The sequence below is a fragment of the Callithrix jacchus genome, chromosome 3 (assembly GCF_049354715.1).
Source record: "Callithrix jacchus isolate 240 chromosome 3, calJac240_pri, whole genome shotgun sequence".
Classification (NCBI taxonomy): Eukaryota; Metazoa; Chordata; class Mammalia; order Primates; family Cebidae; genus Callithrix; species Callithrix jacchus.
Window position 1 is genome coordinate 5271600 of NC_133504.1, and position 16899 is coordinate 5288498.

General features: G+C 42.0%; 1 protein-coding gene across 3 annotated transcripts in view; it reads right to left on the reverse strand.

Moving 5' to 3' along the window:
• Positions 1-8606: 8606 nt before the first annotated feature.
• The window catches only part of CYP4V2 (cytochrome P450 family 4 subfamily V member 2), a 28373-nt gene continuing 20080 nt past the window's right edge, over positions 8607-16899 (reverse strand). The window contains exon 11 of one of the 3 annotated variants that reach the window (XM_035292473.3): positions 8607-11398. In XM_035292473.3, the coding sequence (XP_035148364.3) occupies positions 11256-11398 (143 nt within the window). In that variant the 3' untranslated portion in view covers positions 8607-11255. Of the gene's footprint in view, positions 12175-14512; positions 16837-16899 lie in introns of those variants that run through there. The other 2 variants (XM_035292475.3, XM_035292472.3) reach the window with 2 other exon arrangements.

The window sequence follows — 16899 nt, forward strand, 5'->3', positions numbered from 1 at the left end:
CGAGTTTAAGAAGGACAATTTCACATCATCAGTGTCACCCCATCTTCAAGCCTGCGCAGCACAGTATGGTGAGTGATACCCTCTTGCATGGAGGAAGGACAGTTAAGATAGCACCCAACTTCACCGCAGATCCCAAGCACCACGCCCATTCCAGTAAGCCCCAGCACCAGGATTCAGGCCTGCCACAGGCCAGACCAGCTTCTGTGGCCTCAGCCCCATGTTCAGCCCTGACCAGCTCAGCTCCTGGAGCTTGGGGCTAGAACAGAAGATCTAGACTTCAGGCCTGCTCCAACTCTAGCCTGGCCCCCAAGACTCTAACCTCCATATCAACCCCAGCAGCCCAAGGATTCAAGTTGGTACCCATGGGCTTAGAATCCAGGCCATTCCCTGCAAATCCAGCATGAGGTCAGTCTCCAGAGATCTCAGTTGCATGCTGGGCCATGTGGACTCAGATGCTGGGCTCACCCTAGTGGACTTTGGTGCCAGGACAGCCTAAATAAACTCAGAAACAGGCCTATCCTCATGAATTCAGGTGCCAGGTGATCCCCATGTTAGGCCGGCCTCTGCAGACTCAGGCTTAATGCTCATTTCAGGGCCAAATCAGCCCCTGAGGATCCATGCTTTAAGCCAGTCCTGGCGCACAGACTACAGACCACCACACTGAAGCCAGAATCCAGCCCTGCCCAGCTTAGAACTCCAGCAGAAATCTTGTGCGTAGACCCCAACAGACAGCCACCCACAATCTCTGGTCAGTATGACCAGTGAATGGCTTTCTCTGCTTAAGCTGGTATGTAGAGACTGAAATAGGTGCCTACTTCAATGCAAGGCAACACTGATCACAAATAATCAGGAAACAAGAAACCATCAAAGGAAGAAAGTAAAGCAGCAGGAGGTGACCCTAAAGAAATGGAGATCTATACTGCATGACAAAGAGTTTAAAACTAATTGTCTTAGGAAACCTCAATAAACTACAAAACAATGTAGATAGACAGGAAATGAAATTAGGAAAACAATACATGGGCAAAATCAGAAGTTCAACAAAAAAAAACAGGAACCATAAAAAAGAACCAAACAGAAATTCTGGAGCTGAAGAACACAATGACAGAACTGAAAAATTTTACAAACAGCTTCAGCAGCAGACTTGATCAAGTAGGAGAAAGAATCAGCAAGCCCAGATACAGGTCATTTGAAATTACCCAGTCAGAGTAATAAAAGGAATGAAAAAGATTGCAGAAAGCTGACAAAACTTACAGGACACCATCAGGAAAACCAACATGCATTATAAAAGGCCCAGAAGAAGCAGAGGAAAAGAAAGTTGCAGAAAACTTATTTAAAAAATAAGAACATAAAGCTCCCCAAACTTGGAGACATAAAAGAAATAAACATCCAGATTTATGAAGCCCAAAAGAACTCCAAATAGATTAAATATACAAAGATCCTCACCATCACAAGGAGAGAGTTTTCAAAGCAGCAAAAGTAAAACAATTCTTCACATACAAGGGAAGCTTCCTAAGTTTATCAGTGGATTTCTCAGCAGAAGTCACATAGGCCAGGAGGGAGTGGGATGTTATATTCAACGTACTGAAAGTACAAAACCTGACAACCAAGAATATAATACCAGGCAAAGCTGTCCTTCAGAAAGGAAGGAGAGAAAAAGAATTTCCCAGATTATTAGTCCATTTTCACACTGCTCTAAAGATATTACCTGAGACTGGGTAATTTATAAACAAAACAGATTTAGCTGACTCACAGTTACCATGACTGGGGAGGCCTCAGGAAACTTACAATCATGAAGGAAGGCAAAGGGGAAGAAGACACCTTCTTCACAAGGTGGTAGGAGAGAGAGTGTGTGTTTGTATGTCCAGGGAAAACTGCCACTTTCAAATCTCTCACTATCATGACATCACAGCACAGGGGAAACCACCTCCATGATCCCATCACCTCCCACCATGCCCCGCCTTCAACATGTGAGGATTACAATTCAAGACGAGATTTGGGTGGGAGTACAGAGCCTAACCTATCATTCTGCCTGCCCCTGGCCTCTGCCAAATCTCATGTCCTTTTCACATTTCAAAACCATTCATGCCTTTCCAACAGTCCTTCAAAGTCTTAACTCATTTCACATTAACCCAAAAGTCCAAGTCCAAAGTTTCATCTGAGACAAGGCAAGTCCCTTCCCTCTATGAGCCTTTAAAATAAAAAAAAAAGTTACTTCCAAAATACAATGGGGTTACAGAAATTGGATAAAAGTTCCCAATCCAATGGGAAGAAATTGGCCAAAATAAAGGGATCACAGACCTCATGCAAGTGCAAGACCTAGCAGGGAGGTCATTAGATTTTAAATCTCCAAAATAATCTCCTTTGAGTCTCTGTCTCACATCCAGGGCGTGCCAATGCAAGGGGTGAGCTGTCAAGGCCTTGGGCAGCTTTGTCCTTGTGGCTCTGCAGAGTACAGCCCCTACGGCTGCTTTCGTGGACTGGCACTGAGTGCCTGCACCTTTTCCAGGCATTTGATGAAAGTGGTCAGTGAATCTGCCATTCTGGGGTCTGAAAGATGGGGGCACTTTTTTCACAGTTCCACTGGGCAGTACCCCAGTGGGGACTCTGTGTGTGGGCTTTAACCCCACATTTCACAGGGACGCAGCCCCTGCAGCAGACTTCTGCCCGGACAACCAGGTGTTTCCATACCTCCTGTGAAATCGACATGGAGGGTCTCAAAGCTTAACTCTTGCTTACTGTGTACTCCAGGCCCAAGAGCACGTGGAAGCCACCAAGGCTTGGTACTTGCACCCTTGAAGCAACAGCCTGAGCTATGGCCCCTGTTAGCCACAGCTGGAGCTGGAGTGGCTGGGGAACAGGGCACCAAGTCCCAGGGCTGCACAGAGCAGTGGGACCCTGGGCTCAGCCTAGGAAACCATTTTTTTCTCCTAGGCCTCTGGGCTTGTAATGGGAGGGGCTGCCTTGAAGATCTCTTAAATGCCCTGGAGACATTTTCCCCATTGTTTGGCAATTAACGTTTTGCTCCTGGTTACTTAAGTAAATTTCTGTATCCGGCTTGAATTTCTCCCCAGAAAATGGGTTTTTCTTTTCTACCACATGATTAGGCTACACATTTTCCAAACTTTTATGCACTGCTTCCCTTTTAACTATAAGTTCCCATTTCATATCATCTCTTTGTGAATGCATATGACTGTATGCTTTCAGAAAAAGCCAGGTTATAGCTTGAATGCTTTTCTGCTTAGAAATTTCTTCTGCCAGATGCCCTAAATCACCTCTCTCAAGTTCAAAGTTCTATAGATCTTTGGGGCAGAGAAAAATGCTGCCAGTCTCTGCTAAAGCATAGCAAGAAAGACCTTTGCTCCAGTTCCCAATTGTTTCTCATCACCATTTGAGGCCACCTCAGCCTGGACTTCATTGTCAATATGACTATCAGCATTTTGGTCAAAACCATTCAACAAGTCTCTAGGAAGTTTCAAACTTTCCCACATTTTCTTATCTTCTTCTGAGCCCTCCAAACCATTCCAACCTCTGCCTGTTACCCAGTTTCAAGGTTTCCTTCACATTTTCAGGTTATCTTTATAGCAGTACCTCACTCTGCCAGTACCAATTATATGTATTGTTCATTATTACACTGCTAAAAGATATTACCTGAGACTGGGTAATTTATAAACAAAAGAGGTCTAATTGACTCACAGTTCCTCACAGCTGGGGAGACCTCAGAAAACTTCCAATTATGGTGGAAGGTGAAAGGAAAGCAGTTACCTTCTTCACAAGGCTGTAGAACAGAGAGAGAGAGAGAGAGAGAGAGAGAGAGAGAGAGAGACCCTGTGCACAGGGTTAACTGCCACTTTTAAACCATCAAATCTCATGAGAACATCCTCACTATCATAAGAACATAATGGGGAAGACATCCCCGTGATCCAGTCATCTACCCTCCTTTGGCACATGGGGATTGCAATTTGAGATGAGATTTGGGTGGGGGCACAGAGCCAAATTATATCACCAGACAAATAAAAGCTGTGGGACTTCATCACCATTAAATCTGCCACAAAAAAATGCTAAAGGGAACTCTCAAGTTTAAACAAAAGGGCACGAACTAACAAAAAGTGTATGAAAGAATAAAACTCTGTTAAAGGTGCTCTTAGTCAAGTTCAGCATACTCTAATACTATAATTGTAAAGCAATCACTTTTAACTCTGGTCTAAAAGTTAAAAAACAAAAGTATTAGAAAATACCATAACCACAATAATTTGTTAATGAATACACAACATTTACAAGATGTAAACTATGCCAGGAATAATCAAATGTGGAAGGAGGAAAAGTTAAAATACAGTGTTTTTAAATGCAGCTGAAGTTATCAGCTTAAAATAGACGCTATAGCTTTGAAATATTCTATGTAAACCTCATGATGACCACAAAGAAGAAGTTGTGGCAGATACACTAAACATAAAGAGAAAGGAAGCAATGCAAATTGCTCCAAAAAAGCCATTGAATCACAAAGGAAGACAGTGAGATAAAAAGAAGCAACAAAGGAGCTACACACAATCAGAAAACAATTAACAACGTGATAGTGGAAAACCTTTACCTACCAAGAATTACTTTAGATGTAAATGTATTAAATTATCCAATCAAAAGACAGTGGATAAGTACATTAAAAACAAGATCTAACTGTATGCTGTCTGTAAGAGACTCACTTTAGCCTTAAGGACAGACATAAGCGGGAAGTGAAGGGATGGAAAAGGAGATTCCACTCAAATGATAACCAAAAGAAAGCAGAGTTGGCTGTCCTTATAACAGATGAGACAGAGTTTAAGTCAAATGCTGTCATGTGAGACAGAGAAGGTCATTAGATAATGATAAAAGGGTCAATTCATCCAGAGGCTATAAAAACTGTAAATACATATATACCCAATGTCAATGCATCAAAACCTATAAAGCAAATATTAACATAACTAATGGAGAAATAAATAGCAATGTCAGAAAATCAACAAGGAAACTGTGGATTTCAAAACACTGAAAGTCAATAGACCTAACAGACACATGCAGAACATCCTTCCAAAAGCAGCAAAATACACATTCTTTGTAAGCGCACACAGAACATTCTCCAGGATAGGTCATATATTAGGCCATGAAACACATCTTAATAAATTTAAGAAGACTGAAATAAGTATCTTTTCCAAACATAATGGCATAAAAGTAAAACTCAATAACAGAAGGAAAACCGGAAAATTCACAAATACATGAAAATCAACACACTCCTGATCAACCAATGAGTCAAAGAAGAAAAATCAAAAGGAAAATCAAAAACTATCTTGAGAAAAATAAAAATAGAAACAAAATTTATGGGACTGAAAATTCATGGAATGCAGCAAAAGCGGTTCTAAGAAGGGAGCTGATAGTGATAAACGCCTACCTTAAGAAAACAGAAAGATCTCAAATATCCTAACTTTATACCTGAAGCTGATAGTGATAAACGCCTACCTTAAGAAAACAGAAAGATCTCAAATATCCTAACTTTATACCTGAAGCAATAAGAAAGAAAAAATACTAAGCCCTAAGCCAGAGGAAGAAAGAAAATAATAAAGGTCACAGCAGAGATAAATGAAATAGAGAGTAGAAAAACAACAGAAAAGGTCAATGACACTGTTGTTGTTTTTAAAAAGATAAATCAAGAAATCTTTAGACTAGGAGAAAAAGAAAAAAAAGCTCAAAGAAATACAATTATAAATGAAGAAGGAAACATAACAATGGATACCACAGAAATACAGAATATCATGAGACTACTATGAAAAACAAGATATCAACAAATTAGATAACATAGAAGAAAGGAAAAATTCCTAGGAACATACAACCTACTGGACTGAATCAGGGAGAAACAGAAAATCTGAGCAGGCCAATGATGAGTAAGGAGATTAAATCAGAATAAAAACTCTCAGCTAAGAAAAGCTTAGGACCCAGTGTCTCCACTGGTGAAGTCTACAAACATTTGAAGAAGAACTACCACCACCAATCTTTCTCAAACTTTTAAATAATTGAAAACAAGGAGCCGGGCGCGGTGGCTCACGCCTGTAATCCCAGCACTTTGGGAGGCCGAGGCAGGTGGATCACGAGGTCAAGAGATCAAGACCATCCTGGTCAACATGATGAAACCCCGTCTCTACTAAAAATACAAAAAATTAGCTGGGCGTGGTGGCGCGTGCCTGTAATCCCAGCTACTCAGGAGGCTGAGGCAGGAGAATTGCCTGAATCCAGGAGGCAGAGGTTGCAGTGAGCGAGATCACGCCATTGCACTCCGGCCTGGGTAACGAGAGCGAAACTCCGTCTCAAAAAAAAAAAAAAAAGAAAAGAAAACGAGGAAACGTTTCTAATCTCATTGAATGAGGCCAGCATTACTTTGATAGCAGAGCCAAAGAAGAACATCACAAGAAAACAAAATTAAAATTATAGATCAATATTCCTGAGGAACACAGGTCCAAAAATCCCAAAGGAAATATTACCCAGGCTAAATTCAACAACACGTTAAAAGAATCGTGATCAACTGAGCCTGGGATGCAAGGATGGCTCAACATCTGCAACTCAATACAGGTGTTATACCACATTAACAAAACGAAGGATAAAGATTGTGTGGTCATCAGAAGAGGTGCACTTGTACCTACATATGGAATCTAAAAAAGTCGGAGTCATAGTAACAGAGAGTAGAATAGTGGTAGCCAGAGTATCGGGAGTGCAGTCTACGGGGTGATTTTGGTCAAAGGGTCCAAAGTTTCGATTATGCAGTGTGAATAAGTTGGAGGATCTAATGTACAACATTGCTTCCCATCGTCCTGAAGCAGCTATACTGCTAGAATGGTGGAATGGCATTTTGAAGTCACAATTACAATGCCAACTAGGTGACAATACTTTGCAGGGCTGGGGCAAAATTCTCCAGAAGGCTGTGTATGCTCCGAATCAGCATCCAGTGTATGGTACTGTTTCACCCATAGCCAGGATTCACAGGTCCAGAAATCAAGGGGTGGAAGTGAAAGTGGCACCATCCACCATCACCCATAGTGACCCACTAGCAAAATTTCTGCTTCCTGTTCCCAAGACATTACTTTCTGCTTGCCTAAAGGTCTTAGTTCCAGAGGAAAAAATGCTGCCACTGGAAGACACAAGGATTCCACTAGACTGGAAGTTAAGATTGTCACCTGGCCACTTTGGGCTCCTTGTACCTCTAAATCAACAGGCTAAGAAGGGAGTTAGAGTGTTGGCTGGAGCGATTGACCTGGACTATCAAGATGAAGTTATTCTATCACTCCACAATGAAGGTAAGGAAGAGGATGTGAGAAATACAGGAGATCCCTTCTTAGTATTACCATGCCCTGTGATTAAGGTCAATGGGAAACTCTAACAGCCCAATCCAGGCGGCACTCCATACAGCCCAGATCCCTTAGGAATGAAGGTTTGGGTCACTCCACCAGGTAAAAAGCCACAGCCTGCTGAGCTGCTTGCTGAAGGCAAAAGGAATGAAGAATGGATAGTGGAAGGTAGTCATCAGCCCCAGCTGCGCCCATGAGACCAGTTGCAGAAAGGAGGACTGTAATCAATATATCTCCTCCTTATTTTGTTAAGAATATGTTTGTGCATGTATACACTTGTACTAAGAAAATATCTTCATTTTATTGCCTTTTTCCTTTATCATGTAACGTAAGATGTATTTGCTTTATATCAGCATTTAAATGTTAACTTTATGCAATAGCATTTGAATTGGGGATTGGTGCATTTCTGGTTGTACAGAGGATAGCTGTATTACGTTAGGTGAAATTATCTTTAATTATACCTTATTATTGTCTTTATTTGAAGATCATATATGATTTCAGGAGATGTGTATGGGTTCAAATAGACAAGGAGTGGACTCATGTTGGTTAATTCTGAGTGTCAACCTGACTGGATTGAAGGATGCAAAGTCTTGTTCCGGGATGTGTCTGTGGGGGTTGCCAAAGGAGATTAACACTGGAGTCAGTTGACTGGGAAAGGCAGACCCCCCCCCCGGTCTGGTTGGGCAACATCTAGCTGCCAGCAGGGCTAGGATAAGAGCAGGAAGAAGAACGTGGAAGGACTAGACTGGCAGTCTTCTGGCCTCCATCTTTCTCCTGTGCTGGATGCTTCCTGCCCTGGAACATCGGACTCCAGGTTCCTCAGCTTTTGGACTCTTGGATTTACACCAGTGCTTTGCCAGGGGCTCTTGGACCTTCGACCACAGACCCAAGGCTGCACTGTCCACTTTCCTTCTTGTGAGGTTTTGAGACTTGGACTGGCTTCCTTGCTCCTCAGCCAGCAGACAAACTATTGTGGGGTTTCACCTTGTGATCCTGTGAGTCAATACTGCTTAATTAAACTCCCTTTCTATGTACACCTGCCCTATTAGTTCTGTCTTTCTAGAGAAGCCTAATACAAACACGGTGACTATAGGTCATAACACTGTATCATATAAATGACCTTCGCTAGAGAATAGATTTTATGTGCACACAGGCACAAATGACAACTATGAAAAACAATGGACATGTTAATTAGCCTGACTGTGGTAATCATTTCACAGTCTACACGTATATCAAAACACTGCGTGGTACAGAGTAGACATATGCATAATTTTTATTTGTAAATGATATATCAAAAAAGTTAGAAAAATGCTGTACTCAAAAAGAGCCTGATTTCATTTTAGGGTCACACAGTTTATGCACAGGTTTCCATTTTTAAAAGTGCTCATAACATTCCCAGTTATTTGGTGGCACGCAGTTGAAACCTCGTCTAACTGAACTTGATTAGACTTGCTTGGAGGCACAGTGAGTAACGAATGGGTATGGCTAGCTCCTCCTAGAGGGATATCATGTCACACCGAAATCTTAGATTTGGAAGGACTGGGTTGATGTTTAGGTCCTATTCCCATTCAGTTCAGGAAATGCAATATATCAGGCTTGACAAACCACAGTTCACAGACCAACCACATTTGGCTTTCTACTTGTTTTGTGAATAAAGTTTTATTGACACACAGCCATGGCCATTCATTCACTTACTATCTATGGCTGCTTTCACCTTACAATGGTGGAGCTAAGTTGCTACAGAAGCAGCATGGCCTCCAAAGGCAAGAAGATTTACTGACTCTACAGATAAGGTTGGCTGAAACCTTCCGGACAGCACTTCTGACATAGACTTTAAACTTTCCTGCTAAAATACTTCGACTGAAGAGAAACCGGTTTTCCAAGCAGCCTGCTCCAACTCAGGGAGCTCTATTTTAATTTTATTTTTAAGAAAAAACTCCCTGTATACTGAAATATGCCTCCTTACAATGTCTACCCTTCAGTACTAGATTTACGTACTAGACCCACACAAAATAATTTTTTCTCTTTTTTCTGCTTTTAAAATATTTAAGGACCATAATGACTTGCCCACTAAATCTTTGTTTTCTGTTCCTTGAAATTACAGTATATCATCTTGATCAGTAAGTTAGACCTTTGGGGAGTTTATTCTTGAGTAAATATTTTATGTATATTACTGGAATGCAAAACTGTATTTATTAGAAATGTAGGACAATGTTGCCAATAAAATATTTTCTGGCGAGAATGAAGTAAAATGCGTATTTTAAATATGCATGTTGTGCTGTCTTGTAGATTTAGGATATCGAATGGTACAGCAGCAGGCAACAGCACTGTCTACTGTGTGCAATATGAAACAATTCAAATTTGAGATTTCATCTGCTACCAGGCTCAGCAGAAAAAAGGACAAGTGGGACAAAAGTGCCCTGCCTTCAAATCACAGTGGAAACCCTTGGGGATTTATTTCCCTAAAAGGTGAGATTACAGACTTTTAACCTATTTAAATGTGCTTCTGTGTTTAGTTTGAAGTTTTCTCACAGTGAAACATGTTACATTCTAGTAATACGTAAAACTAAAAAACCAGCTGGGCGTGGTGGCTCACGCCTGTAATCCCAGCACTTTGGGAGGCTGAGGCAGGTGGATAACCTGAGGTTGGGAGTTCATGACCAGCTTGGCCAACATGGAGAAACCCCTTGTTTACTAAAAATACAAAATTAGCTGGGCATGATGGCATGCACCTGAAATCCCAGCTACTCAGGAGGCTGAGACAGAAGAAGCATTTAAACTTGGGAAGTGGAGGTTGTGGTGAGCCAGGATCAGGCCATTGCACTCCAGCCTGGGTGACAAGAGCAAAACTCTGTCTAAAAAAATTTAAAAAAAACCTTAAAAACCTCTGTAGATCCAGGTGAACCAAATCAGAATTAAGCTGAAAAGAGGCATGGTAGGTAGAATTCTAAAATGTTCTCCCAAATCTTCCACTCAAATCCTGGGGACAGTGAACAAAATGAGATATCACATCTTCCCACGATTACGTTACATGAGAAAAGCAATTCTGCTGATGGGGTTGAGATTACTAAGCAGCTGACTTTGTGCTAATCAAAATGGAGACGATCAGGGTGGGCTGACTCCCATCCTACGAGCCCATTAGAGGCAGAGTTCTCCTTTGCTGTCAGCATGAGAAGTCAGAGAGGTTCAGAGTGTGAGAGGGACTGGCAGCAGGGAAGTGCTCCAGTGCCGGCTTTCAGGTGGGCCATGGGGACAAAAGCCAAAAAGAACATGGCGACTTCACTTCTACAATCCCAAAGCACTGACTATTCCAAAAAATTGCATGTGCTTCAAAGAGGGCTTTTCTCCAGAGCCTCCCCTGAGACACTTTCCAGGATGACTCTCCACCTCCCCTTGTCCTAGATTCCCACGTGACTCGCTTCAGTCACACCAGTGCTCAAACATCATCTTTTCTGGATGCCATCCTCTCGCAAGCAGCTCATCTGAAAAGGACCTTCCATCTCTTCCACCTCCTGCAAACATCATCTGAAAAGGACCTTCCATCTCTTCCACCTCCTGCAAACATCATCTTTTCCGGATGCCATCCTCTCGCAAGCATCTCATCTGAAAAGGACCTTCCATCTCTTCCACCTCCTGCAAACATCATCTTTTCAGGATGCCATCCTCCCGCAAGCAGCTCATCTGAAAAGGACCTTCCATCTCTTCCACCTCCTGCAAACATCATCTTTTCCGGATGCCATCCTCTCGCAAGCATCTCATCTGAAAAGGACCTTCCATCTCTTCCACCTCCTGCAAACATCATCTTTTCCGGATGCCATCCTCCCGCAAGCAGCTCATCTGAAAAGGACCTTCCATCTCTTCCACCTCCCGTCTCCTTACTATTCTTTGTCTTTCTGCTCAGTGCTTCTCACCCCCTGCCGTTCTGTTACCTCCTTGACCATTTCTGTTGTTTTTCTGATGTCCTCTGTCTGTAACACCTTGCTGGGAGGACTGGGCTTGTTTGCTGTCTTTCCTCAGTTCCCTGAGTAGTACCTGGCAGACTTTTATGAATGAAAGAACGAAATGATAAATAAGCACACGAACAAGGAATGAAATATTTTTTAAAAACAAGAGACTGAGAACAGGAAGTTTCCTTTACCCACAGTTGCAGACCATCTCATTCTCGCAGGAGAGTCACAGTCACACATGGAAACTATTAACTGCTAGTTTTAGATGACACTGAAAATGATTGTTGGAGGAATTCTGATCGGTCCTCGTTCTGCTGAATGCCCTTTGGTGGGAGCAGATGTCCTCTTGAGGTTCTGTCCAACTGTATCATATGACACACTGCAGTCCTTGCCTTTCCAAAACAGCATTGCTTTTGGAAACAACCAGCCGGCACTGGCAACAACACCCAGCGTTACTGACAATTGTCACAGTTAAGGTGCAGACAGCTGAAACGACCGAAGCACAACCCCTCCTAGGAAGATGTGGCAACATGATAAAATGAGTTGTGCCTGAGTGATTTAAATGTCTTAATTTAGTCTGGGAAACATGGCAAAACCCCATCTCTACAGAAAAAAAAAAAAAAAAAAAACACAAAAATTAGCCAGGTGTGGTGGCCTGCACCTGTAGTTCTAGCAACTCAGGCGACGGAGGTGGGAGCATCCCTTGAGCCCAGGAGGTGGAGGTTGCTATGAGCCGTGACAGCAGGCTGCACTCCAGGCTGGGTGACAGAGTGAGACCCTGGCTCAAAAAATAAATGTCTTAATTTACTGTATTTCCATAGCATAAAACTTAAAACGTGGGCTTCATTGGAGCAAGCAAGGAGGCAAAGCTTAAAGGTAGAATATGGAAAGAAAAGAAGGAAAGAAAGAAAAAAGGAAAAAAAGGTTACTCCCCTTCCTGGGAATGCCCAATAGACACTTCTGTGTCCATATATATATATATATATATATACACACATATATATTGTTGGGTTTTTTTTTGCTATTCAGCTAAAACACATATTTTAAAACTATATATGGCAGTTTGTTTACTAAAAGTAAACTGAAAACATCTAAAAAATAAGACAGGCATGTCTAAATCGTGTGATAATTTTTCTTCCCGATAAGATCTACACCGTTCATATGTCCCTTATTGAAGGAAAAACGTTATTACAACTTCTTATATAGGAATCTGCGTTTTAGTATAGGCTTTATTTCTGTGAAAAAGATTGAATAGTATCAGGAAAGGCAGAGATCAATAAATGCAAACCCCAACAGAAAGAACATGATGCGTAAAGAGGAGAGAGAATCATGGAAGGAGAAGGAACGTGCCAAAAATTTCTCTACTGGGATAAAGAGAACAAGATAAACAGCTAAAGGCTGGAGTTGATTCTGAAACTGAATTTCGGCCTGAGGAAATAACCATTTGGTGAATTTCCAGACAAGAAACTGAGGAAAGAATCCAGCCAGTTCATTTTAGTAATTAGAGATGAGAGATGTATCCCTGAAATCTGGCATACAGCTAGCCAGCAGGAAAATGAATCTGGTTTAAGTAGAGAAGGAGAAAAATGACTAATTAGCCCAGAGAGTCATCAAGCCAGAACCGAAAAACCAGACTGCTGTGTTAGGTTAAGCCTAGCTGCATTCTAAAATGATGCGTGTAACTTTAGCTTTCCTACTATCTAGAAAAGACAGAACTGCATTTTCTCAAATGGTATTGCATCTGTGCTGTTAATCCAATCTAGAGAATTACTGAGCAGCACAAAGAAAACAGGGTGGAGACCTAAGATCATATCCAGAGAATGAGAGCCCTTTCTTCAGCCTGCAGCCGGCCTGACACACACTAAGTCACTTTTGGTCATAAATGAAAGACAATCCATGTGAGCAAAGGGCAATATGCTGGTTCTTGGGTCCCAAGGAGGGTGGACCCACGGAACAGTGGGCAGGGAAGACGTGCAGTGAGCCTCAGCATCACCTGGCACGTGGGACTCCGACTCCTCCAGGATTCTGTCCATTTCTTCTGTCTGCTTCTTCTCTGTCCATCACCCAGCAGCTGCTCCAGAGGTTCTACTGCTGATTGATCTACTGCTGATTGGAGTTTGCACCACAAGAGATGAACTGTATCTCTTCTTCAATTGCAGCTGCAAAAACTCATGGGGAGAACTCAAATGTAACCCCCTCTTGAGGTTGAGAAAGTGGGATCGTCTGAGAACACGGCAGCTCCAATCGAAGCCGCATATTTACAGTGTGTGTACTGGGGAAGGAAAAAGATGCGGAGAGCAGAAGAGGGTAAATTTATTGTAGGACGATTTCAAAAATAAGAGTGCTGCTCCTAGAAAACCAGGGTGCCTGGGCAGACTAAAATTTTTTAATGTCGGGGATTAGATGCTGGAAGGAAAAACATTTCGATCTTCCAGACACATTCCAGATAAAAATGATCTTTTTGACCGCCATCTCTTATTGGGTCATTTGGTCCAGAAACTGACATTCCCCAGCTGTCTGTGACAATGCACAGGGCCCCAGTCAACAGGCCATCACCTGGAGAGGTTTCTGGACTCTAAATCCCTGGGGCCAGCGATGCCTGTGGTTTTTTGCCGATTCCCAGTAACTGACATTACTTTGTGCCTTCAGCCGAGCAAAATGTTCTGGTGATTCTACTTCTTCTAGTTGATTTTTCAGTCAGAGAAATTCACAATCAGTGTGTGACAACAGCACAGAAACCTTTGGTTAGAAAATCTAAGAGTCACTGATGACATCAACTCAACAGTGCTATTTCTTTTTTTTTTTTTTTTTTTGAGATGGAGTTTCGCTCTTGTTACCCAGGCTGGAGTGCAATGGCGCGATCTCAGCTCACCACAACCTCCGCCTCCTGGGTTCACGTAATTCTCCTGCCTCCGCCTCCTGAGTAGCTGGGATTACAGGCACGCGCCATCATGCCCAGCTAATTTTTTGTATTTTTAGTAGAGATGGGGTTTCACATGTTGACCAGGATGGTCTCGATCTCTTGACCTCGTGATCCACCCACCTCAGCCTCCCAAAGTGCTGGGATTACAGGCGTGAGCCACCATGCCCGGCAACAGTGCCATTTCTTTCATTACCCATTAGGAATCAGCCACCCACTGATTTATCTTTTAACAGTTTTCTATGTTTAGAATTGATACCATTTCTTAGAATAAAATGCAGCACCTGCATCTAAAATACAATGTATTTTTCTTGAGACATGTCTTTCAAACAGAAGACAGACAGGTCATGGGAACTTGATCATCTTATAAAACAAGGCAGCATCCACATTTCAATATTGCAGCACATGAAAGAATTTGTCAGTTCCTACTGTCATAGCTTAAATGACTTACTGATTAAAATAAGAGTAACAATAATTCTAGAGCTGAATGAGGCTCTCAGGCCAAAAGGTAACATTAAGCAAGGTTTCACTTTAAATATAATGTCCTGTGTTACGGAGGGTCACTAAACACATGTAAGAGATAAAGGTAAGTGCAGAACATTGAGAGATGATACCAAGTTACATGAATACAACTTTTATTATCCAAAATCGTCTTGGAAGGAAATTTTCTAATACACCCATTTTTAGATAATGAGATCAACCATTTGATGAGAATATTTCCAATTGTATCCCCTCCTTCCTTGACTTTTCTCATCAGTTTAGGACCTGGGTGGTACGCACTGTGGCTCTCTGGGTTAGTTAAGGGGTGCAGTGGCTGAGGCTTCCCCTGCCCTGAATGGCCCAGGCTGAGGGCTTGCCAAATGGCTTCGGTTCTGTAACTTCTTTTGCTACCCAGTGAAAAATACATATCCTCCCTTCTGGATCGCACAGTTCTATCTGCTATTGCCTATTGGGAGCATAATCACGGAAGTTCTAAGGTCCTTCCAGTTCCAAAGCCATTGATCAAACCTGTGAGACACTGAGACGCCGGAGATTACGGAGGAATCTCTGCCAATAATATATAATATATAAAGGTAACTGTGATTCTACGAAGAATGAATAAAAATTGAAAACAAAACCAAACCAATCTTGTTTAAATTATTAAATGAAGTTTTAAGAAATCATGGAGTAGGCAGATGTATTGTCTATCAAATTAGAATTCAGGGAATCTGTGTCAGTTATCAGCTTGATAAGTGTGGTGTGCCGGGCTGAATTAACTAAGGGTCTAGCCCCACACTAAGTGAGATATTACTGGTTAGTAAATGGAGATGAATGGCTTCCTTTTTCCTTTAAGGAAGAATCCCAGAGCAATGCCTACATCGGAAGCGGAAGACCCATGTTCTAGTGACACATCTGATCATCCCCTGAGTTCCACAGAGCTACGGCACGTTGTAGAAGGCATATGGGTATGCGACGGGGAGATTCAGAGTATAGATCTCTACGTATTTCCAGCTGTGTCACCAGCTGGCAGCATGACTCTGGGCAGAAACTTACTGTCTTAATTCCATCCCCTTACTATCATATAAAGGAGCATAACTGGGTAAGTTCTAAGGCCCTTATAACTCCAAAAGGCATGATTAACCCTGTGAGGCACTGTGAAAAATTGGAGATTCTGAAGATGAATCTCTTCCAATAATATGAAAGATAAAGGTGATTGTGATTCTATGAGGAATTAAAGACTACACGTGCACAAACGAGAAACTGTAGAGAACCTATAAATCAACTTGTAAACAATCTGCTCTGTGTGATAAAATCTGGAAAGTACTACAATTATTCTTGTCATCACTGATGCCACTAACATAATTTTAAAACCTAAAAGCCTAAGTCAGAATACTTAATTACTCACTCTTTTCAAATTATATTGTGTGTGTACGTGCATGTGTGTGTGTTCCCGAGTCAACCTGAATACCTTTAATAAATTCTAAAGGTATTCTGGGCATGGTGCCTCAGGCCTGTAATCCCAGAACTTTGGGAGGCTGAGGCGGGTGGATCACCTGAAGTCAGGAGTTCGAGACCAGTCTGGCCAACATGGTGAAACCCTGTTTCTATTAAAAAATACAAAAAAAGTTAGCTGGGTGTGCTGGTGGGCACCTGTAGTCCCAGCTACTTTGGAGGCTGAGGCAGGAGAATTGCTTGAACCAGGGAGACAGAGGTTGTAGTGAGCCAAGATTGCGCCATTGCACTCCAGCCTGGGTGACAGAGCAAGCCTCAGTCTCAAAAAAAGGAAAATACCAAACTCAAAATTCTTGGTTAGGCTTGATGTCAAGATCCCTGGAACAAGGAAAAATTAGGTCTAGGGGATTCAAGCATATTGAACTCACGATCTATAAATTGTAAATGCCAAAGACCTCTTAAAAGAAAGACCTTTGTCATGATAAAGGCACAACCCAATGACATAGTTAGGGTCCGTCTGTGTTCCTCTTCTTCAGCTTTATCCAGATGCCGTTACTTGGACGAAGAATCAACTGTCCTTCTAGACCAAGTTCTTCTCTTTTCTGGTTGGATTCTACCCAAAAGCGCCTCAGGATGCATGAAAGAATGGTCTTTTCCTCCATCATAGCAAACTTTTGACCTTCAAATTAATGTAAATATCATCACTTTGGTTATAGACTGATCCCAAATGTGAGAAACAAGG